Source organism: Bemisia tabaci, chromosome 6 (genome assembly GCF_918797505.1).
Source record: "Bemisia tabaci chromosome 6, PGI_BMITA_v3".
Taxonomy (NCBI): domain Eukaryota; kingdom Metazoa; phylum Arthropoda; class Insecta; order Hemiptera; family Aleyrodidae; genus Bemisia; species Bemisia tabaci.
The window spans coordinates 5,565,211-5,590,218 of record NC_092798.1 but is presented as its reverse complement, the minus strand read 5'-3'; the positions used below and the strand labels follow the sequence as shown (position 1 = coordinate 5,590,218).

At 40.9% G+C, this 25,008-nt stretch overlaps 2 protein-coding genes across 2 annotated transcripts in view; one reads left to right on the top strand and one right to left on the bottom strand.

The window, feature by feature from the left end:
- The window catches only part of LOC109038490 (bleomycin hydrolase), a 51,318-nt gene that overhangs the window by 10,938 nt on the left and 15,372 nt on the right, over positions 1-25,008 (top strand). The gene's annotated exons all lie outside the window — the stretch shown is intronic.
- On the bottom strand, positions 11,822-24,928 carry LOC109038489 (uncharacterized). The gene is made up of 7 exons (XM_072301715.1): positions 24,612-24,928; positions 23,514-23,762; positions 22,770-22,981; positions 21,318-21,430; positions 20,511-20,640; positions 17,415-19,032; positions 11,822-16,052 (listed from the first exon to the last, which is right to left on the bottom strand). Exons 1-7 carry the CDS (start codon positions 24,774-24,776, stop codon positions 15,876-15,878), a joined length of 2,664 nt encoding a protein of 887 aa, XP_072157816.1. The 5' UTR covers positions 24,777-24,928; the 3' UTR covers positions 11,822-15,875.

Genomic DNA, 25,008 nt, shown 5'->3' with positions numbered 1-25,008 from the left:
GTCAAGCATCTTGGAAGTTAGTATGTAGGTAAGCCTCACTTGGAATGCATTCAAGAATTCCAATGTTGCTAAGATTGCGCAACTTTTGAACTTTGCAACCATAGACTGATCATCTAATTAAAATTTATCTTTAACCCCAATAAACTATAAATTCAAGACGAAAATTACCTCCGGAAATTTAACTTCTTGCATAATGTCAGTGATTTCATTACAAAGATTGTAAGTTGTACAAGCTTAGCAACATTGGAATCATCTTGGTTCCTTTTTTGCAAAATGCAATCCACTTAAAGAAAAAATTAGGATTCATCAGTTATTTTCTGACAGAAGTAGGGGGGTTGGGCCAGCCTTACGTAATTTAAGGAGGGGGGTCGGTTTTAAAAAGTTGGTCAAAATGCATTGCGTAATACTTAAACGGTTTCCAATTTGCTGCTCCTCAAATTAGGTCAATGCGTGCTTGAGTGAGAATAGAACGATAAAATTTAGGCGATACAACTATTTTAACTTGGAAGCAGTGCGCTGTTGCCTACACGAAAAGTTGAAGGCGCTCTCAGTGCCTCTGTGGCTCCTGCGTGAGAGGTGCTTGGTCAGTGGCGAGGCGTGAATGATCGATTATAGATATTCCCCCATTTGAAGGTATGGTGAAGAATCGATTATTAAGGTGTTTGCTACACCTTTTATCGATCCTATTCTATAAGTTTAAGCGGCAGATCAATCGATATATCGCAAAGCACGCCACGCCACTGTGATTGGTGCTATTTTCCAATGGGCCATTGGATAGAACAAGTTTAGAAAAATCACAAGACAAGTTCTCTCATCCAAAATTAACGCAGAACACATTAAAGATATTCAGAATTTGCGAAATCACCTAATAGCAGAAATATAAAGTACCTACTAACGTTTCGAATTTAAGAATCAGTTCCATGCCGTCGAGCTTCCCCCTTCCGTAAACAATTAAGTAAACATCTTTTACGTAAACGTAACTCAAGTCGGTCATGGGAGACAATCTCATCTTATCGGGCAGCGAGTAAGTGGTTAAAGTGACTTCAACCCGATTATTGGGTTTGATCCAATCTATCTTCTTCTATTAGTTTTCATTAATGCATGCTGCTTTTCAGTGATTGACTCGGCGAGGCAAAGTAAGCCTTTCGGCAGGAGGCAATGTGTAGGATGAGATGACCAAATCACAGCTTGGAATAGATAATTTTGCAGCATTACATCATAATCCAAAAATACCCAAGATTGAACCTGTAATTGACAGTTCAAATTCGAGTGCGAAAATCGAAAATTCGAGAAAACCGCTGTTGAAGCTCGGGGAACGGTTTGAGTTTCCATCTTAAGGCTCATGTTGCCCTGCTGCGTCACAGTTCTTCGATATAATTGGACTAAATTTTGCCATGAGGAACTGTACGTTTTTTGCCCCTTTCAGAATGGAGAATTTGCACACAAAAATTGTCTTGCTTCATATGAGCGTGCCTAATGAGCTGAGTTCGCAGTATTTTTCATAATTTTTTTCTGATGTGGCGGCCAATCACCGCCTCTCCAGCGCGGCGCATCCCGCGCTCGCCCGTGATTGGCCGACACGGTCGCACCCCGAGGGTATAAGACCAGCGCCCCCGGCCACCTACGGCACTCGTGCTCAGTCCTCAAGTCAGTCAAGTCCAGCCACGCTGCTCCAGTCTTCGCTCGCTCCAGACGCCATCCATCCTGTCTCTCATCACCATCTAAAACGGCCCTTTTCAGGGCCACCACATCACCTGAGCACCCACAGTGGTGACTCCCGACGTTCTTTGAAATCACGCTCCGACTGCGCTCTCTTGCTATTCTAGCCAATCTCCTACTCAACTCGTCACACCTCTTGAACAATCATGAGCATCCCTACGTTGACCGACGAAGACATGCAAGATCCAGCAAAGGTAAAACAATACCTGGCTAATGCTGAAGCTCTACAAGTTCAGTCCTCTTCTCGCTGCAAACTACTCGAGGAAAATCTAAATCTCCTCCGCCAAGAAATGGAGTTCATCAGAGACGCTAAACGCAAGCTGGAAGAGGAACAAAGTCTCTCCACCTCAGCCAACAAACAAATCATAAAGCGAAAAATCAAATTGCCTGCATTTCGCCCCGAAATGCCAGACCTATGGTTCATTCAAATCGAAGCCATTTTTGCCGATTACGGCATAAACGCTGAGATTGATAAATATCGTACCGTTATCAGTCAAAGCGAAGGATCATGGCTGGTCGAAATAAACGATTTAATCCGAGCTGGACCTAGTGTAAACATTCCTTACACCACTCTGAAGAAGGAGATAATCAACCGCTTCTCACTAAGCGAAAATTCACGCCTCAAGAAACTACTCGAAGAGGAGGAAATCGGCGATTTGAAACCATCTCAATTCTTACGCAGACTCAAAACTGTCGCTGGCAGCACACCAATTGCTGACAACATCATGAAACCACTATGGCTAAGTAGGCTACCCGCCTACGTGCAAGGCATTTTGCAAGCCCAACCCAGCAACAACACGCTGACTGAGATAGCCGATGTGGCAGACCGAATTGCGGAAACCATCCCTCATTCCGTTCATTCCACTTCCGCCACAAATCAAACCATCCCTCCTCCTTCAGTTCACCAAATCTCCAAACCTGCTGACCCTTTAACCGACATCAAAGAAATGCTAACAGCTCTCAGTCACAAATTTGACCTCTTAGACGTCAAAGTCAAGAACCTGGAGAGGAATATCGATAGAAGCAGAAGCCGTTCCCGCTCCAAATCTCGCTCACGCTACAGTTCACCCAAGCCGTTCAAATCCGAGAAAGGATATTGTTTCTATCATGAGAATTTCGGAAAAGAAGCTCGCAAGTGCCATCAACCATGCAAATACCTTAGCTCAACAAACGACAACGGCAGCCAATAGTGGCGGCTGCTGGCTGCCCCACACGGTCCAACCGCCTCTTCATTAAAGACAGAGACAGCAACAACAGCTTCCTAATAGACACAGGGTCTGATTTAAGCTGTTTCCCTAGACGTCTCTTACCTGGCCATTTCAAACCAACAAACTATGAACTAAAAGCAGCGAACGAATCATTCATCAAAACCTATGGGTTCCTGCCCATGAACTTAAACCTCGGCCTACGACGCGCATTTTCCTGGCGGTTCATCATCGCTGACGTCGACGTTCCCATCATTGGCGCAGACTTTCTAGCCGAATACCATCTTCTCCCGGATTGCCACAAGATGAAGCTCGTGGACGGGGTTACTTCACTCTCAGCCCAAGGAAGTCAAGCAACCAGCGACCAACCTAGCGTCAAGGAAATCTCGGCCACCAACTGCAGCATCCTAGCAGAATTCCCAGAACTGACTCGCCCGCCAGGCAGCCCAAAACCCGACAAGGTTCCTCACGCAACACGGCACTTCATCCGCACAACAGAGGGACCTCCAGTCTCATCCCGCCCTCGCCGCCTCCGACCCAAGCTATATCGAATCGCTAAAGCTGAGTTCGAGGCAATGCTCAATGAAGGGACCATCAAGAGATCCGAAAGCGCCTGGTCTTCACCTCTTCACATGGCACCCAAGAAAGATGACGAATGGCGCCCTTGCGGCGACTATCGGGCACTCAACGCTCGCACCATACCCGATAAATATCCCATTCGCCATCTCCACGACTTTACAGTCAACCTCAAAGGCTGTAAGGTCTTCTCAAAAATAGATCTGGTCAAAGCATACACCCAGATCCCCGTCAACCCAGCAGACGTACCCAAAACAGCCATCACCACTCCTTTTGGACTATTCGAATTCCTCTACATGAGTTTCGGACTGCGCAACGCAGGACAAACCTTTCAACGGTTCATCGACGAAGTCCTACAAGGCCTAGACTTCTGCTTCCCGTATCTAGACGACATCCTGGTCGCCTCCAAAGACAAGAAGGAACACAAGAAGCATCTACGCCTAATTTTTCAGAGATTAGCAAAATACGGCATCATCATCAACATCAAAAAGAGCATCTTTTTCGCCGACTCCCTTGAGTTCCTCGGCTACGAAGTATCCGCCCAAGGCATCAGACCACTCCCAGACCGCATAAAAGCACTGATGGAATACCCACCTCCAGCAGATGCACACGGTCTACGAAGATTCCTGGGCATGATGAACTTCTACCGTCTTTTCCTGCCAGATGCTGCCTACTACCAAGCACCCCTACACGAAGCTCTCATTGGCATAAAAGGGAATCAACCGATTCACTGGACACCTTCCCTTCTGGACGCCTTTGAAGCCTGCAAACAGAGCCTCGGAGATGCCACACTCCTCGCGCACCCAAGCGCCGACGCACCCCTAAGCATAGGCCTCTTCTCAGACGCTTCGAAAGCATCGATTGGAGCCTGTCTACAGCAACTCGTCGACAACAAGTGGCAACCTCTCGGCTTCTTCTCGAAAAAGCTCAATCCACGGCAACAGGAATGGCCCACGCCGCACAGAGAACTCCTGGGCGTGTACGAAGCAATCCGCCATTTCAGACCGGCAGTTGAAGGTCAGGACTTCACGATCTACACAGATCATAAGCCACTAACCTACGTCTTCGACAAGAAACATGGAAACCTGCCGCCCGTCCAAATGAACCAACTTTCATTCATATCCCAGTTCACAACGGACATTCAGTACATACCAGGTTCCGCCAACGTCGTCGCTGACGCATTCTCCAGAATCGAAGCGATCACTTCCACAAACCAGATCGACTTCAACACACTTGCCGCAGCACAGAAAGACGACCCAGAGCTACCAGAACTCTTGAAGGACGACAAACTTTCAATCAAACTCACGCTCATTCCCGTCCCAGGAACAGACATCAAAATCTACTGCGACTCTACAACGCAGCAAAGACCTTATGTCCCATTCCCACTCAGACAAAGGATCTTCAAGCAACTCCACAACCTGAGCCACCCCGGCACCAGAGCAACACAGAAACTCATCTCCGATCGCTACGTCTGGCCAAAAATGCACATTGACTGTCGGAGATGGACCCAAGCCTGTCAAGAGTGTCAACGAGCCAAAGTCTCCCGGCACGTACACTCACCTCTAGGCACCATCAACACCCCATCCAACCGATTCCAGCACATCCACATCGACTTGATCGGACCTCTTCCTCTGGCGCAAAACTACAAGTATTGCCTCACGGTCATCGACCGCTACACCCGCTGGCCAGAAGCACAACCTCTAGAGGGCATCACAGCTGAAGAAGTCGCAACAGCCCTTCTAAACTGCTGGATTTCAAGATTCGGTTCACCTTCCCAGCTTACCAGTGATCAAGGCCGACAATTTGAATCTCATCTCTTCCGAGCCTTGGAGAAACAGCTAGGAATCAACCACATCCGGTCAACTCCATACCACCCCGCAGCAAACGGAATGGTTGAACGGATGCACAGACACCTCAAGAGCGCCATCATGTGCCACCCAAACTCCACATGGCTAGAAGCCCTCCCACTAGTACTTCTAGGCATGAGATCTGTCTTTAGAGAAGACGCCCAAGCAACACCCGCAGAGCTGACCTATGGCGAACCTCTACGCCTCCCAGGGGAACTACTGGTCGCAAATCCAACTCAAGACAACCCCGCAGAATATGTCAGCAAACTGCGCACCCAGATGGCAAATCTTCGGCCCAAACCTGCCTCTCGCCACGGCACAGCAAACACGTTCATATTCAAGGACCTGAAGACATGCTCCCACGCCTTCCTCAGAGACGACACAAGCCGCAAGTCCCTGCAGCCCCCCTACACCGGGCCATACAAAATCATAGAGCGTACCGACAAAGTATACAAACTTCTGATTAAAGGCAGGCAAGTCAACATCAGCATCGACCGCCTTAAACCGGCCTACATCCTACCCGAAGAACCAGCCTCTGTACAGCTCGCACATCCCAAAACCACTCCGGCCCCAGCTGCGGTCCCGCCCCCAACACCCAACGAAGCGGAGACCAAAGCCCCGGAATACAGGACTCGATCAGGGAGGAAAGTACACTTCCGCTTCCCGGACTTGGTCAAACAATAAAGAAAGCCCCAACCAAATCAATCAAGCAGCTTTCCCTATAAAAAGGCCATCAATCTGTCCACAGCATTCAGTCTTTCACCCACGAGCCATGGCGACGGTCGACAAGTTATTTCACCTGACAGCCCGCTTCATTCAACACAGTTATCTACATGAAGAACCACCAACTTTTTCCTGGCGGCTTCCACACAATAACTTTTTGGACCAAGAAGCACATCATAAATCCGGCCAACAATCCACCTCCGGCACAAAGAAACGCACAAAACCTGACAGCAAATGGGCCCAAACTACAAAAAACTATGCAGCCCAATATGGCATGGCGTGCACCAAGCAGAAGATAGAAATTTTTAAGACCAAACCAAGAAGACAAGTACAGCGAGCACAAGGCGTACACCACACCGCAGGCACTCAAATCCATTCCCCCAAACCCCGCATCTTCACCGTCCTAAGACCCAACTCCACCTAGTTCCTCCAGAAATATTTTCATTTGCCCCACCCATCTACCAACATAACTTGAATCCTACCCCTCACCCCAAAATTTGCCAACTATGTCTCACCTGCTCTTCCCTATGCACTTGCAAAGTAAAATCATGCCAACCATGTACCCATCTTTCGTGCCCCTGCAAGAACATCCCTGAAAAATACACCGTCGCCGGACTATTAAATCAGAACAACACTTTGGAGAAGAAAAGCAAATTCCTCCAAGGAGCCAGCAAGACATGCCCAGAGCTCATACCAAAATTCACCAAATTCCTAGAGACTCCGTCTCAGCCGTAGGGGAGTACTGTGGCGGCCAATCACCGCCTCTCCAGCGCGGCGCATCCCGCGCTCGCCCCGTGATTGGCCGACACGGTCGCACCCCGAGGGTATAAGACCAGCGCCCCCGGCCACCTACGGCACTCGTGCTCAGTCCTCAAGTCAGTCAAGTCCAGCCACGCTGCTCCAGTCTTCGCTCGCTCCAGACGCCATCCATCCTGTCTCTCATCACCATCTAAAACGGTCCTTTTCAGGGCCACCACATCACCTGAGCACCACACTGACATGGGAAATTGGTGAAAAACAGATTTAAAAGTGGCAAAATGTGCCGCCTTATGACGTCATTAGGCGGCATTTTCCATTTAAACACATGTATCTTGGAAAATTCGGCTATTTGCCATATTTCCTCCAATAATTGTTCAATTTCGAAACCAAGGATATCCTTGTACCCATTGTCAGTTTTCTTAGCAGTATCATTTCAAAGATGAAATTCACAAAATTGAAGACACCTGCAAATTCTCCATTCACGTATGTGCCATTATTAGTTTCTCTACACAGATTGATGCTTTAACGGATGAGTCAGGTGTTTTAGTTTTTTCATTGCAAAATGACGTCCAATTCAGCTTTCTAAGACTAATTTGTTCATCGCAACTTACACTGAAATTATTAAAGTGCCCGTATGAGACTAAAACAGACTTTGGTGTCAAGGCGTCTGCCAAGCGGAAGATCTTCACTGTCATTGAAAATCAGCGCTTCTTACTCACATCTGAGCTAAAGTTGAAAACTTTTGATGTGTCCACATTTTTCTGCGTAGCATTTTAAAGATGAAGCATGTATTTTGTTCCTGAATTTCCCACCCTGCCCAGGGGTCCACTATAACCGTCATAGTGTGGTCTCATGCACAGATCGAGTTATTAAATCCCATTGATACAACTCTTTCACCTTGGGAGCGATGCGGTATTGCCTACTCGAAAATTTGAAGGCGTTTCTTTCGATTCCGCGCCGCCGCCCGCCGAGTCGTGACGTCTGCTGGCCCCGAACGTGTACAGGGGAAGACATAACAAGAGCCATAGACATAGGTACGCCAGACTCGTTTACGCCATCTAGTTGCTTTAAAGGGGGGGGGGGGGGGGGGGTCGGAGTTAGCGTTGCGTAGTTTTTAAGGGGGGGGGGGGGGGAGGAGATCTTACACAATGAGGAGAAACGGAAAAAATGCGGAGCGCAGTGACGGGTACTCAAGCAGTGGCGAGGCGTGAATGATCGATTATCGATACTTCCCTATTTAAAGGTATGGTGAAGAATCGATTATTAAGGCGTTCGTTGCGGACACCCTCTTCATCGATCTTTTTCCATAGGTTTAAACGGCAGATCGATCGATATACCGCAAAGCGTGTCCACGCCACGGGCGGCAGAGCCGGATTTATCTACTTGCCGCTCATGGGCCGCCTGTATTTTGCCGTCCCCTTCTCATTCGTTTTGGAACATCAACAAAAACCATAAAAGAACCAGTGGCGTGGCGTGAACGATCGATTATTGATATCTCGCCATTTGAAGCTATGGTAAAGAATCGATTACTGAGGTGTTCGCTGCGAACACCCTGATAATCGATCTTTTTCCATAGGTTTGAGTGGCGTATCAATCGATAAATTGCAAAGTACGCCACGCCACTGAAAGAACGTACCGGAGAGGGAGGTGCATTAGACGCGTTTACTCGTGCGTTGGACACATTTTTTGCAAAAGCCCTACTAACGCTACTAGCAAAATTTCACGGAACTTTGCGCGAAAGTTAGGTTCCGTAAACCTACCTCTCTGTAGACGATGCCTTCCATTTATAAGAAATGAACGAAAAAATTATGAAAGACTAAACATAACGAAGGTGAAACTGCAAAAATGCGTATATCGGTTGCGGTGTTTGAAAATCTCCGCTCTTATTTCATTTTTTGAAAGGAAACCGAACCAACATCGTGGCTTGAAATTTTCACTGAATATTCTTCACATAGAGAAGAAAAATATCCGAGGTGCTCAATAAATGATGTTAAGTGGTTTTCCATATGGAAAATAAAGTATGACAGGAAGTCTGCAACGCCGCAAACCGATATACGCATTTCTGCAGTTTCACCATCGATAAATGTGGTGTCATTTCCGTGGTTAACTTCCGCCGTCGCGCCGCGCTGAACGCACTATGTTTTTTGATGACGCAATGCGTGAAGTATTCATGCAGCCTTGTAGGCGCTATAAGTTTCACGTCAACCGCTGCTGGCCGCACTAAGTTTGACGCAATACGTGGAGTATTCATGCAGTCTTGGAGGCGCTAATATGTGTTTCATGCCGACCACCGCGCCAAGGGCTTCTCCTTTCCATCTGAAGTCCTCGTCATCATTCCTCTCTGCGCCGCGCCATTCCAGGCCAAAGTGCGCGTTTGGTTTCTCTCTTAACTCGATTAATTGAAGGCGTTGTCTCTTGTATCATCAAAAGAAAACAAAATTAGAAATTACTATGCTCTCAGAAAATGAGAGAGTTTGTCGTCTTCTCTCGTTTGTAATTTTTTTTCTGAATCAGATTTTTTTTATAATTACATTTAAAAAAATTGCAAAATGGACCACTAGACAAGGTACGAATTTAAGCGATCTGATACATGTTTCTTAACCAAAATTTCACGTGGAAAACGATTCACACAAGGAAAATTACGGAAACCAACTCCTAACGAAGATATTAACGTTTTTATTTCACATTGGTTACGAGGAATTTGAACTGCCCGCTCAAAAAAACTCAAATCTACGTGAGTCAAATCGCCCACTACAACGGTTTCAGCAAGCTTCTCAATCGAGTAATGTTCATTTCCCATCATGTGTTGTTCAAACTATTAGCAATTTGCTATACCTAACTGAGCCAAAGCGTCAAGATTAAGGTTGCCAGATTTTTATATCGCAGAGACTGTCATGATAACGTTTAGCGCGCGATGTGAATCACGTAGAGCATTGTGTTTTCATGAGCGGGTGGTTTGAATTCACGCATTAAGAATCATTAAATATCTTCGTAAGGAGTTAATTTCGGTAATTTTCGTTGTGTGCATCGTGTTTTACGTAAAATTTTGGTTACGAAACATGTATCAGAATGCTGAAATTCGTACCTTACCTAGTGGTCCATTTGCCGCCATGGGCCGCGGCCCATGTGGCCTCCCCCTAAATCCGGCCCTGGCGGACGGTGCGCAGTCGGAGAAGGAGCGATGAGGGGATTGGCTTTAGTTATAAGAATTTCGTGCCCGTAGCATCTGATGCGGACATCGCAGCAGTGTACGGCGATTTGCGGGAAACGATGTTTTGCAGGAACAACTAACCCGCATGTACAAACTTGCCTCGGGCAACCTATGTTTGAGACCATCAAATTTGACCCAGCTAGGAATGGAACCCAAGACCTCCTGGTCATAGAGCCAGCGCTACGACCATATTTTAACCACAAAAGGCCGACGAAAAATAAAACAGCCGAGTAAATATTTTTCTCGGCCTTTTCATTAGGTATGCACATCATGCACAATTGCCCAAGTAGCATTTTTCGATGTAAAAGTTGCAACAAGTTGAAACAATGTTGGTATTGGTTGCAACAAAGTTTCAACTTTCGGTCACCTTTTGGTCGATAAGTGCCGATTTTCGGCGATCTGATCGGAAGACAAAGTTGAAACCTGCTGAGATTGCAAAATAGCAGAACCAAAGTTGTTTAAAATCTAAAGATAGGCAACCAGCAATACTTTGAAGTTGAAACATGTTTCAACTTATTTGCAACTAGTTCCAACAATGATATCTCCTTCGGTGGAGAGAGTAGGCAATCTGCACATCAATCTATTAGTTGCAAGAATCAAACGATTATGTTGCAAGTTGTTGCAACCTCTGCTACTTGGGTGGATTACATTTTGCGATAAGGAACTACTATCTCTGGCTCTCCCATAAAAGTACATATTTACATAAGGAAACTAATGGCATGTATGTATGTTGTTTCTAAAATGGGCCAAAAATAGTGGCTCCTTACTGCAAAATTTAATCCAATTGAAATATTCAAACCCCCGGAGAAAGGAGGAAATCCTTCAATTTTCAATCCATAAGAAAAATAACATCACATTTGTTGGCTAGAAAAGTTTGTAGTACCAGTCCATTTCAAAGTTGGATAACTTAGCAAAACGGAACCAGCGCGATTACAGTGTTTTCAAAATCTTGCAACTTCTTTTCTTTTAAAAATACTTAATATGTGTATACAGTATTGAAATTCACACGATTATTTACCTTTCAAATTTTGGTGGAAAGCCAAAGCTATTTGCCATTCTGAGAAATTTTTGAGATAATTATGAAGAAGCAATATTTTTACAACGTGTATAGGCCCTGGTTCCTTTTGGTTAAATGCGATCCAGTTTGTTGGAGCTGAGGTGAAAAAAATATGCGTCTACGATATAATGTCTCAAGATATCCGATTAAGTTTTATTTTTTTTTCTCATAAGGAATCCAATCCAAAGAGTTTCCTTGAAATGTAAAAATTTTTAAGTGACTGAGAAAATTCAAGAAAAGTTTACAGAAAATTTTAGGGAAAAATGTTGCTTGGTTTTCTGTCTATCAAATAAGCCAAGCAAGGCATCAATTTACAAAATTGAAATCAGAGATGCGTATTTTTTGACCCCAGCCATTGATTTCTCGTGAGAGTAAAATTAAAGAATTATTTTCAATAAGTGCAAATTAGTTCTACGGTTCTACACTACTCCTGAGATTGTAGCATTTTCATTGCAGATTGCAGGAATTATAATCGGAGCTGCTAGGTGCCGAATTTTCATCCTAAAAATTGATCTAACTCTTACTAAAAAAGCTTGAAAAATCGGCAACAATGCTCGTTATGTTTGCTGCATATTATTTTAAAATTTCTAACTCATGATAGCATTACATATTACAGCATCTACTCTCACCCTCTTTATGGGGCAAATGTTTTAGCTGCGACTATGCTATTTACTTCTTGCTTTCAATGCAATTTCATACAAAAATGACGGAAGAAACGACAAGATTAAAAGTCCAACAAAAAATTTATTCCATGGACAGTTATAAATAACAATTAATAAAATGACGTTAAACAGCGAAAAATAACATGGTAAAAACAAGATCATCCATCGCAAATATCAAAAATGTTTACATTAGAAACGAGTTGATCCCTTCCTAGATGCATCTAACAAATGGACAACTGTACACTGGTAGGGCTGTTAACTAAAATTTGGACCATTTTTACAAAAAAGATTACTAAAATCTTACATCTTACAATAGTTCAAAACTGTACAAGTGAGTGAGGCTTTATGCTGACAAGAGGAGGCCTTGTAAAACCCTTACAGATTTTGGAAAGGTCCAATAATTTCCAATGCAGTATGCAACTATGCTACACTCGGATCAAATCTAGGTAGTATCCTATGTGATCTTCCTTCATGAGCGTTTCTACCCTAGAAGTAGAAGCTCAAAAATGCATGCAAGAAAATCTTTGCTGGGACTCCAGTTTCAATTCACTTCTTTCGGTTGAAGATCGAATATGTATGTATTAAAACCACTTTTTAAAGAGATAAAAAATAGAATGACAGGAATCAAAGTTGTCGAAATTTCTGGAATGGACCACTAGACAGGATACGAATTTAAGCATTCTGATACATGTTTCTTAATCGGAATTTCTTGTAGAACACGATTCGCACAACGAAAATTACTGAAACCAACTCCTAACGGAGATATTAACATTTTCATTTCGCATTGGTTGCAAGGAATTTGAACTGCCCGCTCACAAGAAACTCAAAGCTCTACGTGAGTCAAATCGCGCACTACAACGGTTTCAGCGAGCTTCTCCATTGAGCAATGTTCATTTCACACAATTTTTTTTTCAAACTACAAGTAATTTGCTATAGCTGAGCCAAAGCGTCAAGATTGAGGTTGCCAGATTTTTTAATCGCAGAGACGATCATAGTAACGTTTAGCGTGCGATGTGAATCATGTAGAGCATTGAGTTTTCATGAGCGGTGGTTTCAATTCAAGCACCAAGAATCATTAAATATCTGTTCTGCAATTATAATTGAACCTAGTTCATTGGAAAGGAGCCTGTTGCACAAATGCGTTTATACAAGAACCTATTCATACACAGATATTAAAAAAAGATACATCGTTTTTTTTAAAAAAACAAAACGAAAAAACTGGTTCCTTTTGGCTGAACTTGGTCCGGCTGTCATCATAATCCAATTGCTGGCATCCAATGGTAAGTATCCAGCATTTCATGAGTGTAATGAAGAATTGGGCTGGGTGCCCCAGCTTTAAGGGAACGTATTTCTATCAAACGGAACTATATGCATTATGACGTGAGCCCTGTTATGCGTGTACTCTTATGGGTCTCAGGGCTCATGTCTTAATGCACATAGTTCCCTTTGACAGAAATACGTCAAAGTGGGCCACTGGATAAGGTAAAATGTATCATGTCTCCTCTTCCAAATTTCATACAGAAAATGATTCACACAACAGGAAGTTCGAAAATCAACACCTGAACGAAGTATTTGAAAGTATTCTTTAACACAGAACAAATTGGAAATTAGAACATACAAACAATGTAATTTGTAATTTTGCCACTTATCGAATGTGAATATTGTTAACGCTTCTATTTTGTTTAGAGGTTGATTTCTGTAATTTTTGTTGTGTGATTTGTTTTCCGCATAAATGCTTTAATTCATACCTCAGCTAGAGACTCATAAGGGTAGCGGACTACTCAATAGCTTAAAAAATTACAAATATTATCAGAATCCGATGCTGACTATTTGACAGCAAACACATTGATGATGATCGATATCATTAATTTTTGAAGCTGGATATCCTCTGGAAAACGCGTTCACTATGTACACTCCTCTTGAGCCAAAAACAAAGGAACGATAGCCTTCAATAATAAGAGGAAACATTGCAACAGTCGGGACATAAAATGACGATAAAAAAGGAAAGAGTAAGAAAAATAAAGTAATGCTCTTCTAGGAAAAATATGGCTTGACACTTACTTTCAATCTGGATAAAACTTAACTTTAACTTCAATAATAAAAGGCCCAATTTCTTGTAAAACAAGTTACAATAGAGAGTGATTGGACAACGACAGAAAATTAAAAAATATAGAAATCAACATAAGTTAATCATGAAAAAGATGAGAAAAACGCTGAGACGTCTAGCTGCAGTGATCTTAAAATCACAATTGATGAGAATACCCTCAAAACAGACGTGACTTTTCGTGTAATTGGCATTTTAATATACTTATAAACAGGGATACATCAAGAACAACTTGAGTTGCCTCCCATAATCTTACGAAAACTGAGAGAACTTTATTTTAGTTTCGGCTGATCGTTACCCTTCAAGTATACAAAGAATTTACATCAAACTGCTTTGGCAAACGGCAAGCTTAGGTACAGTCAAAGGATAATCTCACGTTTTGCTCTGCAATACCATTTTTAGCCAAGCTGAAACCAGTTCATCCAAGTTCCTGCACTCAGTTTTGTTTAACCATTTATCTAAAGTGTAGAGTAAACTTCATCCTCTAAATAGAGCTTTAAAAACAATCGACCTCTTGCAGCAGCTTTCGACGCAGACAAAACTTGAGATGAAATTTTGCCCGCTCTCTAAATGAGCGTAACGAGGTGTATGACTCGAATGAAGCAAAAAAGACCTTGCTTTCAATGCAGTCTCATTAGAACCTTTGGCTTTTTACAGAACTATTAAAAAGTTAAGATTAGGAGTACAATGAATTCAGGCGATTTGGGGAGATATTTTCCTTAAGTAACGCTGCTCATCGATAGACTTCAGAAAGCAGAAAAATGTGTGCTGTGAGTAGGATACTTCAAAAGTGTTAGGATAGAATTCAAGAACTTCCCTTAGTCAAGCAATATGTTATCCCATGTAAAATCAAAAAAAAAAAAGAAAAAAAAAAAAAGATTGATAGTCAGAATACAGAGTTTCAGTTTTCTTTCTGAAAGTAGATCCTTGAAATTGATAGACAAAGAGGATAAAAGAAAAATGGAGCGATTGGTAGTAGCAGGTGGGTGCAACAGACAAAAGAGGGTACGTGATAGACTAAGTAATGGCAACCCTACAGGTAATCATTTTCCCTCTTTGGTTGATAAGAGCCACCCGCTTTAACCAATAGGATCACTCCCTTCCCCCTTTGTCTTCTTTGTTTATTGCTTCATTTATCCATTTCAAAAATCAGCCCACAGGTGATGAATCTTTTAAAGAGAAAACAACAAAGATTTTCGGTATTGATTTTAGGCTAAAATCGAAAAAGAAATAAAATAAAGGATAAGAACTTTAGAAAAATTAGCAAATTCTGCGATAAAACATTTTTGTGCAAGGAAAAACTTATTAAATGACTTTCATCTCTTGTGTTGGGGACCAAAGTGTTAACACTCTCATTTAAGGTAACTGGGATACGATAGGTAAGTTCCAAAATTCTAAACCACAGCTTACAAGGTTAAAGCGAAGCCACTCACTTGTTTGGCAGCACAAATCCAATCATACAGATTAATAAGTTCTGACTCATGGTAATGGGTCAGTTTTGCTGGTCATAGAATCGCCTTTAGATGCTTGATTCTAGTAGATTAGCTAAAAAGAATAAGATCGGTCCAAACAGCAACTTTTTAAGTTCAATATTAATCAAGATATCGCACTTTGAAAAATTCTGTTCATGGCGTCATCCAACGCAGTAGTGAAATCCTTGATTTATTCCACCTACCTTTCATCCGAGTTTCTGGTTGAGTGAACAGTGCAGATGTGTGTCTTTTTGACAAATGAAAGCAAGGTGGAAGAAACCAAGGGAGGCAACACTGCTGTGGATGACATCATAACCCAAATTATTCAAAGGGCGATACCTCAGTTTATAATAAACTTAAGAAGTTACTGTTTGAACTGATCTTATTATTTTCAGCTGATCTACGAGAATCAAGCATCAAAATACAATGCTGTGACCAGTGCAACTCACTCAATTTGAAGAAACGACATGTGTACCTTCTTTACTGAGGTGAACAAAGCTCTTGAAAAAGGGTCCTAAGTTGACGTAGACAGTATTAGTCTCATTTTCTGGGAACGGAAGTAAGTCCAAGAGGAGGGAAATTCATGTTGAGGACGTGCGCCGACGCATGAGTTGGCCTATCTGCAGAATTCAGCACTTGGCCGCATAAAGCGCATTCCTCATTCCTCAATCGTTTAGCTGATTTGCTCGCCACTTTTTCGTATGCAGACAACAATTCCTGCAACAGTCAAAAATTCATTTTAAACCAACGAATCATTGGTGCAGAAAAAAAAATCTAAAGCACCGGAGAGTTTTGTTTAGCCCAGCACATTAAACAAGGGGCCAAATTCAAGACTCGGAAGTTTCTCGACAAGGAGAGCTGACAGGTGCTATGAATGGATACGTTGAATTTTCAGTCACGATTCATTGAGATCCAAAAGTCCCTCACCACCAGTATTACTATAGTAACATTTGAACAAATTGAGATCAAGACTTGAAATTTTACGAGTGATCGTAGGTCATAGAAAAGGACTTTCAGGAACCCCCAAAATTTTAAAGGGACCACTCTCAAAAGGGGCAAAAATTCTGGAGGTTATAGAAGTGGTACGAGATTTTTGAAGCACCCTGTATAGTGGGAACCACTTTGCAGTTTACACACACTACAATGGAGAGTTGATTCCTAGCATTTTAGAGATAAAGAGTAACATTACTGATAAAGCAGATGAGAAGAAAATCAACACTGATCCCGTTCACTTCAAATAACTTTAAAAAATTAAATTTCATGGAGTTCTATTCAATAAGTAGATGATTTGATTCAATTGGTTCTATGATATAAGTTCTTCTCCATGCTTAACAGAAAACTTGTGATATTGAGGCTATGAATAGTGTAACTTGTCTTTCTGGGAAAGATGAAATTCCTGTGATTAATGAAAAGAATTTTAAAAACTCAACAGAGTGGCTGTGAGTAACAAGTAACAATGCTGGGAAGAAAAACTATAAATGCAGTCCTAAAAAACAAAAATTTTATTGCCGGTTAAAGGTCATTCAGAACAAAAGTAAACAAACGGAAACCAAAGCAAAAAGCAGAGGCCAAAATGATAAAATTACTTTGGCAAAGGAAAAAGAATCGAAAGTACACTTTTTTCAACCCCCATACAATCTATTGTCTTTATTATTCTCTTATGAATAGTCCCTGTATTATGCTTTGCAGACACTTATGAGACTTTTCATGGGAAAAGGGGCTTTCATGTGCAGCAGCAAATTTTTAAGGACAAGGATTTTCGTCAAGTTGGGCTGCAAAATCAAAATTTAAATTACCAAAGAAACACCCTCTGCTGTGCTCACGGAGTAATGGAGTTCTTTCATAATGTAGGAATTTGCGATTTAGATACTTATTTTTAGTAGGATCCCCTTCATTACAGCCTCACTTAAAGAGCTTTTTTTGGACATAAGAGTTCGTTTCGGAGAGGACTGATGTGTTTCTTGCGAAATTTTACACACCAAGAAGTACTTTATACTCAAATCTGTGGGACGCGAGAGCTATGTTGCAAATAATCTCCTGGTAATATAACAATTCAGACAGATCATAAATTGAGCTTACCTGTTGCTTTTGAATAATAGGCAGAAGAGCTATCAACTCCGGAAAAACAGTGTGAAGTTGGTCCATTCCAAGGAGAGCACCAATTGTCTTCAGATACGTGTCTGCATTTATGATTCCCCCGACAAACAGCTCCGACTCTTGAACAAAATCACGGAATGACTTTTTATTCTTCTCGAAGATGTTCCGACAGGTTCTTTCTAAGGCCGCATTTCGATCCTCAAAGTTCGGAGGAAATGTGTAGGAGAAGCTTTGATTAAAGGCTGGACTACTAAGAGAGGTAAAGCCAGGGGGTGGCTTTACAGCTGACTTAGAGGGAGGGTTAGTGGAAGCTTGCCGCATCTGAGGCTCGAAACCTGGTGGCACTGACTTGGATTTTGGCTCAGATACAGTACTAGAGGACTTCTGCTTCTTTTTGCTTTGATTTCCATTCGTTTGATTATGCTCTAAGTGACTACTACTTAAGGCAGGGAAATTCTTGTCGTTCAGGATTGCATTTTTATTTTTCTTCCCAACATTGTTATTCACAGCCATGCTGTTTGAGGAGCTCGTGCTGTTACTCACTTCACCTCGAGAAGTAAAATTGTTATTCACAGCCTGGCTATTTCCAGAGGTTTTGTTATTCACAAGAGCACTATTTCCAGAAGTATTATTCACAGCCATACCATTTGATGAGTTTTTAAGATTCATTTTGTTATTCACAGCATTTTTATCTTTCCCGGAAAGATTAGTCAAATTACTCATAGCCTTAGCCAGATTATTCATAGCTTTACTATCATTAGTTTTCTTATCGTTAACACTGTTTTTACTACTACTACTATTGACTGAGTTTTTGTTATTTTCTGAGGATAGCTCTTTCTTTGTACTTTTACTCGTTCCATCATTATGTTTTGATTCGTTGTTTTTCTTTTTGTTTTTCTCTGACTTAGACTTATCTACGTTGTTCTCTGCTTCACTTTTATTTTTTACTTTGATCTTGTTAGATTGACTAATCGACACTGTATCATTTTCAATAGGTTTATTAAGTTTTTTCTGTTTACCGCTGTTGGAACTAACTGTGCCTAAACTTGGAAACTCCTCCGTCCGCGTTTTTTTCACAGGTTTCGGTTTTTCGACTTGTTGAGGTTGTTCATTTTTCTTGGAAGAACCCCATTGTGTGAGGACATTTTCATTAGATGATTGAGCAACTTCAGAGCTTTTTAAGTTTCTGACAGTGCCGCTGCTTGCACTGGTTGTAGCTTCAGCTTTTTGTTCTTGAGGATTAACCGGCATCGACTTGGAGGTAGTTGTTGTGGGCTTTGTGTTTACTGGTGCAGATTTGGTGTTTGATGATGTGGGTCTGGTGTTTCCATCACCACTAAGAGAAGGAAAGTTTTCTTTCGATCCACCCAAGGCAGGAAAATTGCCTGCTCCTCCGAGTGCAGGGAAGTTTTCTTTCGACATTTTGAAGTTGTTCCGACCTGAAATTCTGTCAGGGAACTTCCTGAAGACAGGCGCTGCCGTAGAGCTGGATGATCCAGCCAGGGAGGGAAATTCCGAGTAGTCAACGACTACTAGTTCTCGCTCCCGTTCACGGGCTCGATCACTAGTTGTAGCTTGAGATGAAGTGCTTTCATTGCCTCTGAAAAATATAAGGATATGATGTTACGTAAAAACAGTATGACTCCATGGAAAAATTTTAGGAAAGCAGGAAAAAAGTGACATTATAAGAATCACTTATTAGAAAATGAGTAAAAAAGCAGACGGGTTTCGTGACAAAGATCTATCAACATTCACGCTTACAGCACCCTCACAGACTGGTACTCTATTAACATGTCTAACAGAGGAAACAGCGTGTAGATAAAATTGATCGATATCCAATAATACTTGACTTTATTTGAGAGCACTTTAACTTCATTAAGAAATGCTAGAATTCTAAACTTCATAAATTTGACTCTACTTGAAAATGTTCCAATGTTTCTATTAAAATGTGCACATTTGAAATGTCCCCACAACCTACCGACAAAAACTTCTGGTTGATTAAGATAATGGAAACTTGGTAATCACTGCTAATTACTGAGTAGTTCCTGACTATACGAGCCACTCAACATTTTTCATCTGTTTGGATTATATGGTTGCCCCTCTGACGTAAGGGCATATCTCCTTTTTTACGTCAGCCCTGTTGTACATATAAGCCTATACTTTCTTGGGCTCATTTTGAAATTAAGATACGCTCTTACGTCAGAGGAGCAACGATAAATGACCCTGTACTAAATTAGTAAGAATCGTTTAAAGTTAAAATAAAATTTTGCAGCTGAGAGGAGATATTCCTTCAGGTATAAGAATATTGTGATCCTCTTTGGAGATTCATTTAAGTCGAAAATCTCAGAGTCTCAACGAAAAGATGTCAGACAGAAGAAAATAATTCACAAAACCTCAATTAGATTGTTGTGCAGGATGGAAATGTCAAACAATCATTGACTTGTCAACAAATAAAAGCATAAATCGCCTTTGGAGGCTGCACAAGGATACAATGAAAATTTAACATTTTTTAAAAAAATATTTCTCACTTGCACTTATTGATTCTATTGATGCAGACGCATTTTGCTGAGTCGCAATGACGATGTTATCCTGAGCAGAGCGAAATGCATCCATATAAATAGAATCAATTGGCACAAATAAGTAATAATATTTTTAATTTTTTTTTTTAAAATTTCAAAACATTGACTGCTGAGCAGAAGGGACAGAAAGTTACAGCCTTTTCCTGGAGCTCAACATATTGCTGGAAGGGAAATACTGTGGTGAGGGGCTGTGCTCATAACAAGGGCGCTGAACGTTAAACATCAGACATTTTTTCAATCCTAAAAAGGACGCAAAAACTTTCCACAGCTCCAAGAAAAATTGTCTTGTTCCTCGCCAAAAATAGAGGAAATACAAATTTGTCTGTAGACAGATATCCAATCAGTATCGGAAAAACTGCCCGCAAACGATAGGAGAGGTAAACTCAGGATTTTTTTGTAACTTTGAACAGAGCAGTTTTTCTACACTTTGAAAGGTAAAATGGAAAAAGCTGATAAAACAACCCTTTTCCTTTAACATAATTTTTATGTAAGTGCCTACCTAGATGAGTGAGGTGCAGAACGGTTTCTGTTGTCACTCCTCGGTTTGTAATTCAACTGAAGGTCTACGATACGCGCTTCACGGTAAGCTTGCTTTCCCAAATTTTTGCCGTGAGTGTTTACTTTGTGAGCTGAAAAAGCAAAATTACTATTAGACTGCAATACAGGGTTTGATTTAAAACACTGTGAAATCTGGTTACTAACCTGCATTTACTGTAGAAAGCAATGTGTTGAACAAAATTGTTCATGATCATCCCATTAGCGAAATATTAAGTGAAAAACTCAGTGTTAGGATAGGGCATGGCTTATCGGATATTAAATATATGGTTAAGTGTATGGTACATAAGGCTCAGAGCAGTTGTTAAACATGTATTTATCACTATGTTCATAATCATAAGATCTCTAACCCTGAAAGCATTTAAAAATAAGCCTGAGTGTACTTAACATACAGCATTTTGGAGCTTTTAACACTCCTAAAACTTTGAAGTTAAAAATCAGCAAGGCTGCCCGTTTTTTTCTTCTCTTTTTTTAAGAAAAACTCCACTTGGTTCTATGGAATTTTTCTGTGAATATTTGCTGAATTGGATTTCGTTCTTGGTTTTTCCTTTGGACTCCAGCAAAAATTAAAACTATCATGACAGATATCCTGTCTGTTTCAAAGAGAATTCTGTTTTTTCTTGGTGTGGTTTGAAACCTTTTTATTATTCACTTCTTCGCAGATTCTACATACTTAATAACAGTTAAAGTTCATAGTTGCAAATAAAAATAATTTTCTTCTCATGAGTTATGATGTCATCAGAAAAAATACCTTTCAGATCAATGTCGGTTCTGAAGGCATTGGTGAATTGCTCGTTTCGACAGTCCCCTTCTTCACAAAGATAATGCCTCTTTTGGAAATGATCCCGTAAGTACCTATATTCGCTGCAAACAAATTAAAAATTCTCGGTGAGAAAATAAACAGTTTTTTTTTTTTATTTTTTTTCAAAATGATAATTGCTAAAAATTGGGAGGGAAATGGGATGGAATTATTATTGAAGATATCAAAAATTCATCCTCTGATCTCGTCTTTTCTTGTCTCCTATTGTTTCTGTCTATTCTACCAGGCTGCCAGAAAGTTATTTTATTTTGATGAAAAATTGATGGCCAAAATGCGGAGCAATGTATCTCCAGGGCAGCGTTTTAAAATTTCATCTCCTATTTTATTTTTTCAAAGAGAAAAAAGTCACCTTTATGGCTTGAAATACACACAAAATATTCTGCTAACCAAGAGAAAAATCAAGGAAGTTTTCAAGTAATTACGTTGACTAGTCTTCCAGAGCAAAAATAAGTATGATGGAAAATCTGTAACGTTGCAAATGGAGATATAAGGTTTCGTACTTTGGCCATCGAAATTGTATTGTGTATTTGAATACATTGTCCCATTTACTTTTCTTGCCGCCTATTCACAATAAACCAAGCGATACACAGCTCTGAAGTTTTTGCTTACATTCAAGTTACTGGTCAACTTATAGAGGTCAGTGAAGACCAAGCGGTCAGACTTCGGTGCTTTCCACTTTCATGCTTGGAGAAAGAAGAAACTCGGTCCCAGTTATCAATTCCTTTTTTTTTTCAAGCAGTAATTGGTTGTAGACTTCTCACAAAAAGGTAACCAGCCTCCCTAAAGAGCCTGTTCCTCAAAGAGGTCATCATTAATTGTACAGAGTTTCTGCACCAAAGTCATTGATCACCGAGACTTTTTGCCAAAAAGCCATTAATTGTAGAGACTTCTTCACCAAAAGGGTCTGATGGTAGTTTAGTGACCTCTAATTTTGTCGATGTTATATCCTGGTCTCTTAGAATTGAGGCAGAAAAACAGATTTGTGCCTTTATTTACTTGAAATACTTTATTTTGTTCCTCAAATAGGCAATTCAACTTTTTAGACTAGACTCTGAAGAGATAATATTGGGAAATTCAGGACAGGGTAAATTGTATTATAGCTTTGTAACGCCCCTACCAATCACATGCATCAACTGCAACAACCTGCTCACTTTGCGGCTGAAACTCTTTTGATCTTCCTCTCTCATTCTGCCTGCGCCAGTCACATCCCCAAGCAGATTTCATAGAGAGCTGACTGGCTTGCCTCTCTAATCACCTTCTCTAGAACCAACTCTGCCATTATAATTCATGGAATTTCCATTGCTGTAGCTCAAAACAGAATAAAAAGGAAGAAAAAATAAGTGTAAGAAATGGTGAAAGAAACAAGCTCATACTACGACATACCTATAAAATTTGTTTTGTCCATCAGCATCACAAAAATGGCAGAATAGGTGGTCCTTGCGAAGATGTCGGTAGAGGAGATCTACATCGAAGAATCGCTCATTACAAAATTGACAGAGAGCATGGCCCTTATGAGATCTATCGTTTCTATCACCTTGCTTGTTGTGCGTTATAAGCTCTGATTTGGAGTAGGCTCTCCGTTCAAACGGAAAAATCTGAAAAAAAGAGAATGAGCTTAGTGGAATGAGTTGATAATAGGCACTGAATACAGTTCCCTGTCCCTAGCCACAGTAACAGCAAATACGTCATTGTGATATTCAAAATTTTTCATGAGGAAGTCAACAAACAAATTTTTCGGATAAGTCATCAGCAGCTTGAGAAATTTTATGGAGAAAATTTTTACTTAAGTTTTAAAATTGTTTACTGTTCCACAATTGTACTGCTGTACAGTGATTGAAAGAGACAGCTAGTTGATGATTTTACAACCAGAGAAAATCCACGAGCCTTGTTGGATTTCACATAATCCAACATTGGGGATCTGTTTTAAGAGAACGGTCTTTGATTGTTCAGAATAAAAATGATGGAGAAAATGCCACAAGAATTAGATTTTACTATTTTACCCACCAGCTTTGTAACTTTGAACAAGAATATTTTTCAGGGGAAGTTCTGAGAGCCTATATAAACTAGATAATCATTTAGGGACCAAATCAGTGAGCAAAGAGGATAAATAACGGTTGCTATAAATACCTTTAAATGTTTCACACATAGATCACAGTAAGTATGGTTATGTTCTTCCTTCACATGAGCTTGAAGTGCTTTGAAGTCCATGAAAGCAGTTTGGTTTGATGATCGACACTTCGGACACTTGATGGTCTGAAGGTCATAATAAGCCTTCATAATATCCGCATTTTCAAAAGAAATTTTGGCTGAGTCATCAAAATGGAAATCATTGTGATTGATTTCCTTGAACGGTTTCACTTTTTCTGTAAAAATTACCTGCAAAAAAAAAAACCAAAGAAAGAAGTGAGGGGAGAAAGTCAGTAAAGAAGTGTACGAGTTTTGTGAAGGGAATCTGTGCTCGTAGCTAATCTTCGGTGGCAAAATGACAGATTGCTTTCATAAGTGCCTTGCCACTAACGTTGAGGGGGTAATTTTTTAGATAAAAGGAAACTAAACCATGTTGTTACAGGACTAACTGCTCATTACTAGCACAGTACAGATTGTAATTGACAGCAATTCTATGGCAACAAAATCCAATTCAGACGTCATTTCTTTGTAGGTTTAGTCCATTAATGTAAGATTCAGCACTAAATCCACAATACTCTAAGACTGCAGCAGGTGTAAGTTAAGTGGAAAATACGCAGAATACTAAATGAAGGCCATCGAAGATGCCCTGCATTTAGACCAAATTACAGCCAGCTGCCTGTATCCGTCCTCACAATTAAGGCGAATCAGGTGCACGTCATCAGACCAAATTTTTAAGACTAAAGTTCTTTCAGTTACGATCAAGACAAGAGGTTGTGATCAGTGTGCCCCATTAAGCTAACCGCAGATAAAACTAAAGTTGTCCAGGTCAGGTTAATTTTTAAGGTTATGGTAGTCAAAAATGATATGAAGGGTAAGTACATAATGTCAAGAAATGGTACACCTTCCGGTTAAGTGATGTGATCACTTTAATGCGCAATTTTGGAGGAAAGGCACAGGAGCACTGACCAACCTCAAGCAGTTATCCTTGACACGATAGGCAATAAGCTAGGTTAACGCTTTCAACTGGCATCCTAGTGGCAGATGTGATGTTATGAGAGCAGCTATTATGAGAAAAATTTAAAGGTGTTCTTCACTTACTAAGGGCATGATCTGTCTGCATATGGGGCATTCCTTCTGCTCGTACAAGACTCGCATGCGAGTGGAACACTCGAAACACACGGGATGGTCGCATTCTCCTATGGAATAGTATTGAACACTTTTACAGCAAACGATACACAAATTATCTGAGGAGTCGTCCTGCATTTTGAGACGAAAAGTATCCTGTTAACAACAGAAAGAAAAAAGAGCCAAAAAATTGGCACGGTCACAAGCTATAACTGATAAAGATAAATAAAAGCTGACTGCTGCAAAGTTGAAAGTTGATGATGTTTCGTTGGAACTAATACCACGGTTGTCAACTTCTACCTCAAAATTATGTATTTTGAAGACTGCGGGTAACCGCGGGGCTTCTTCGATGGCGCGGCGAAACAAAACA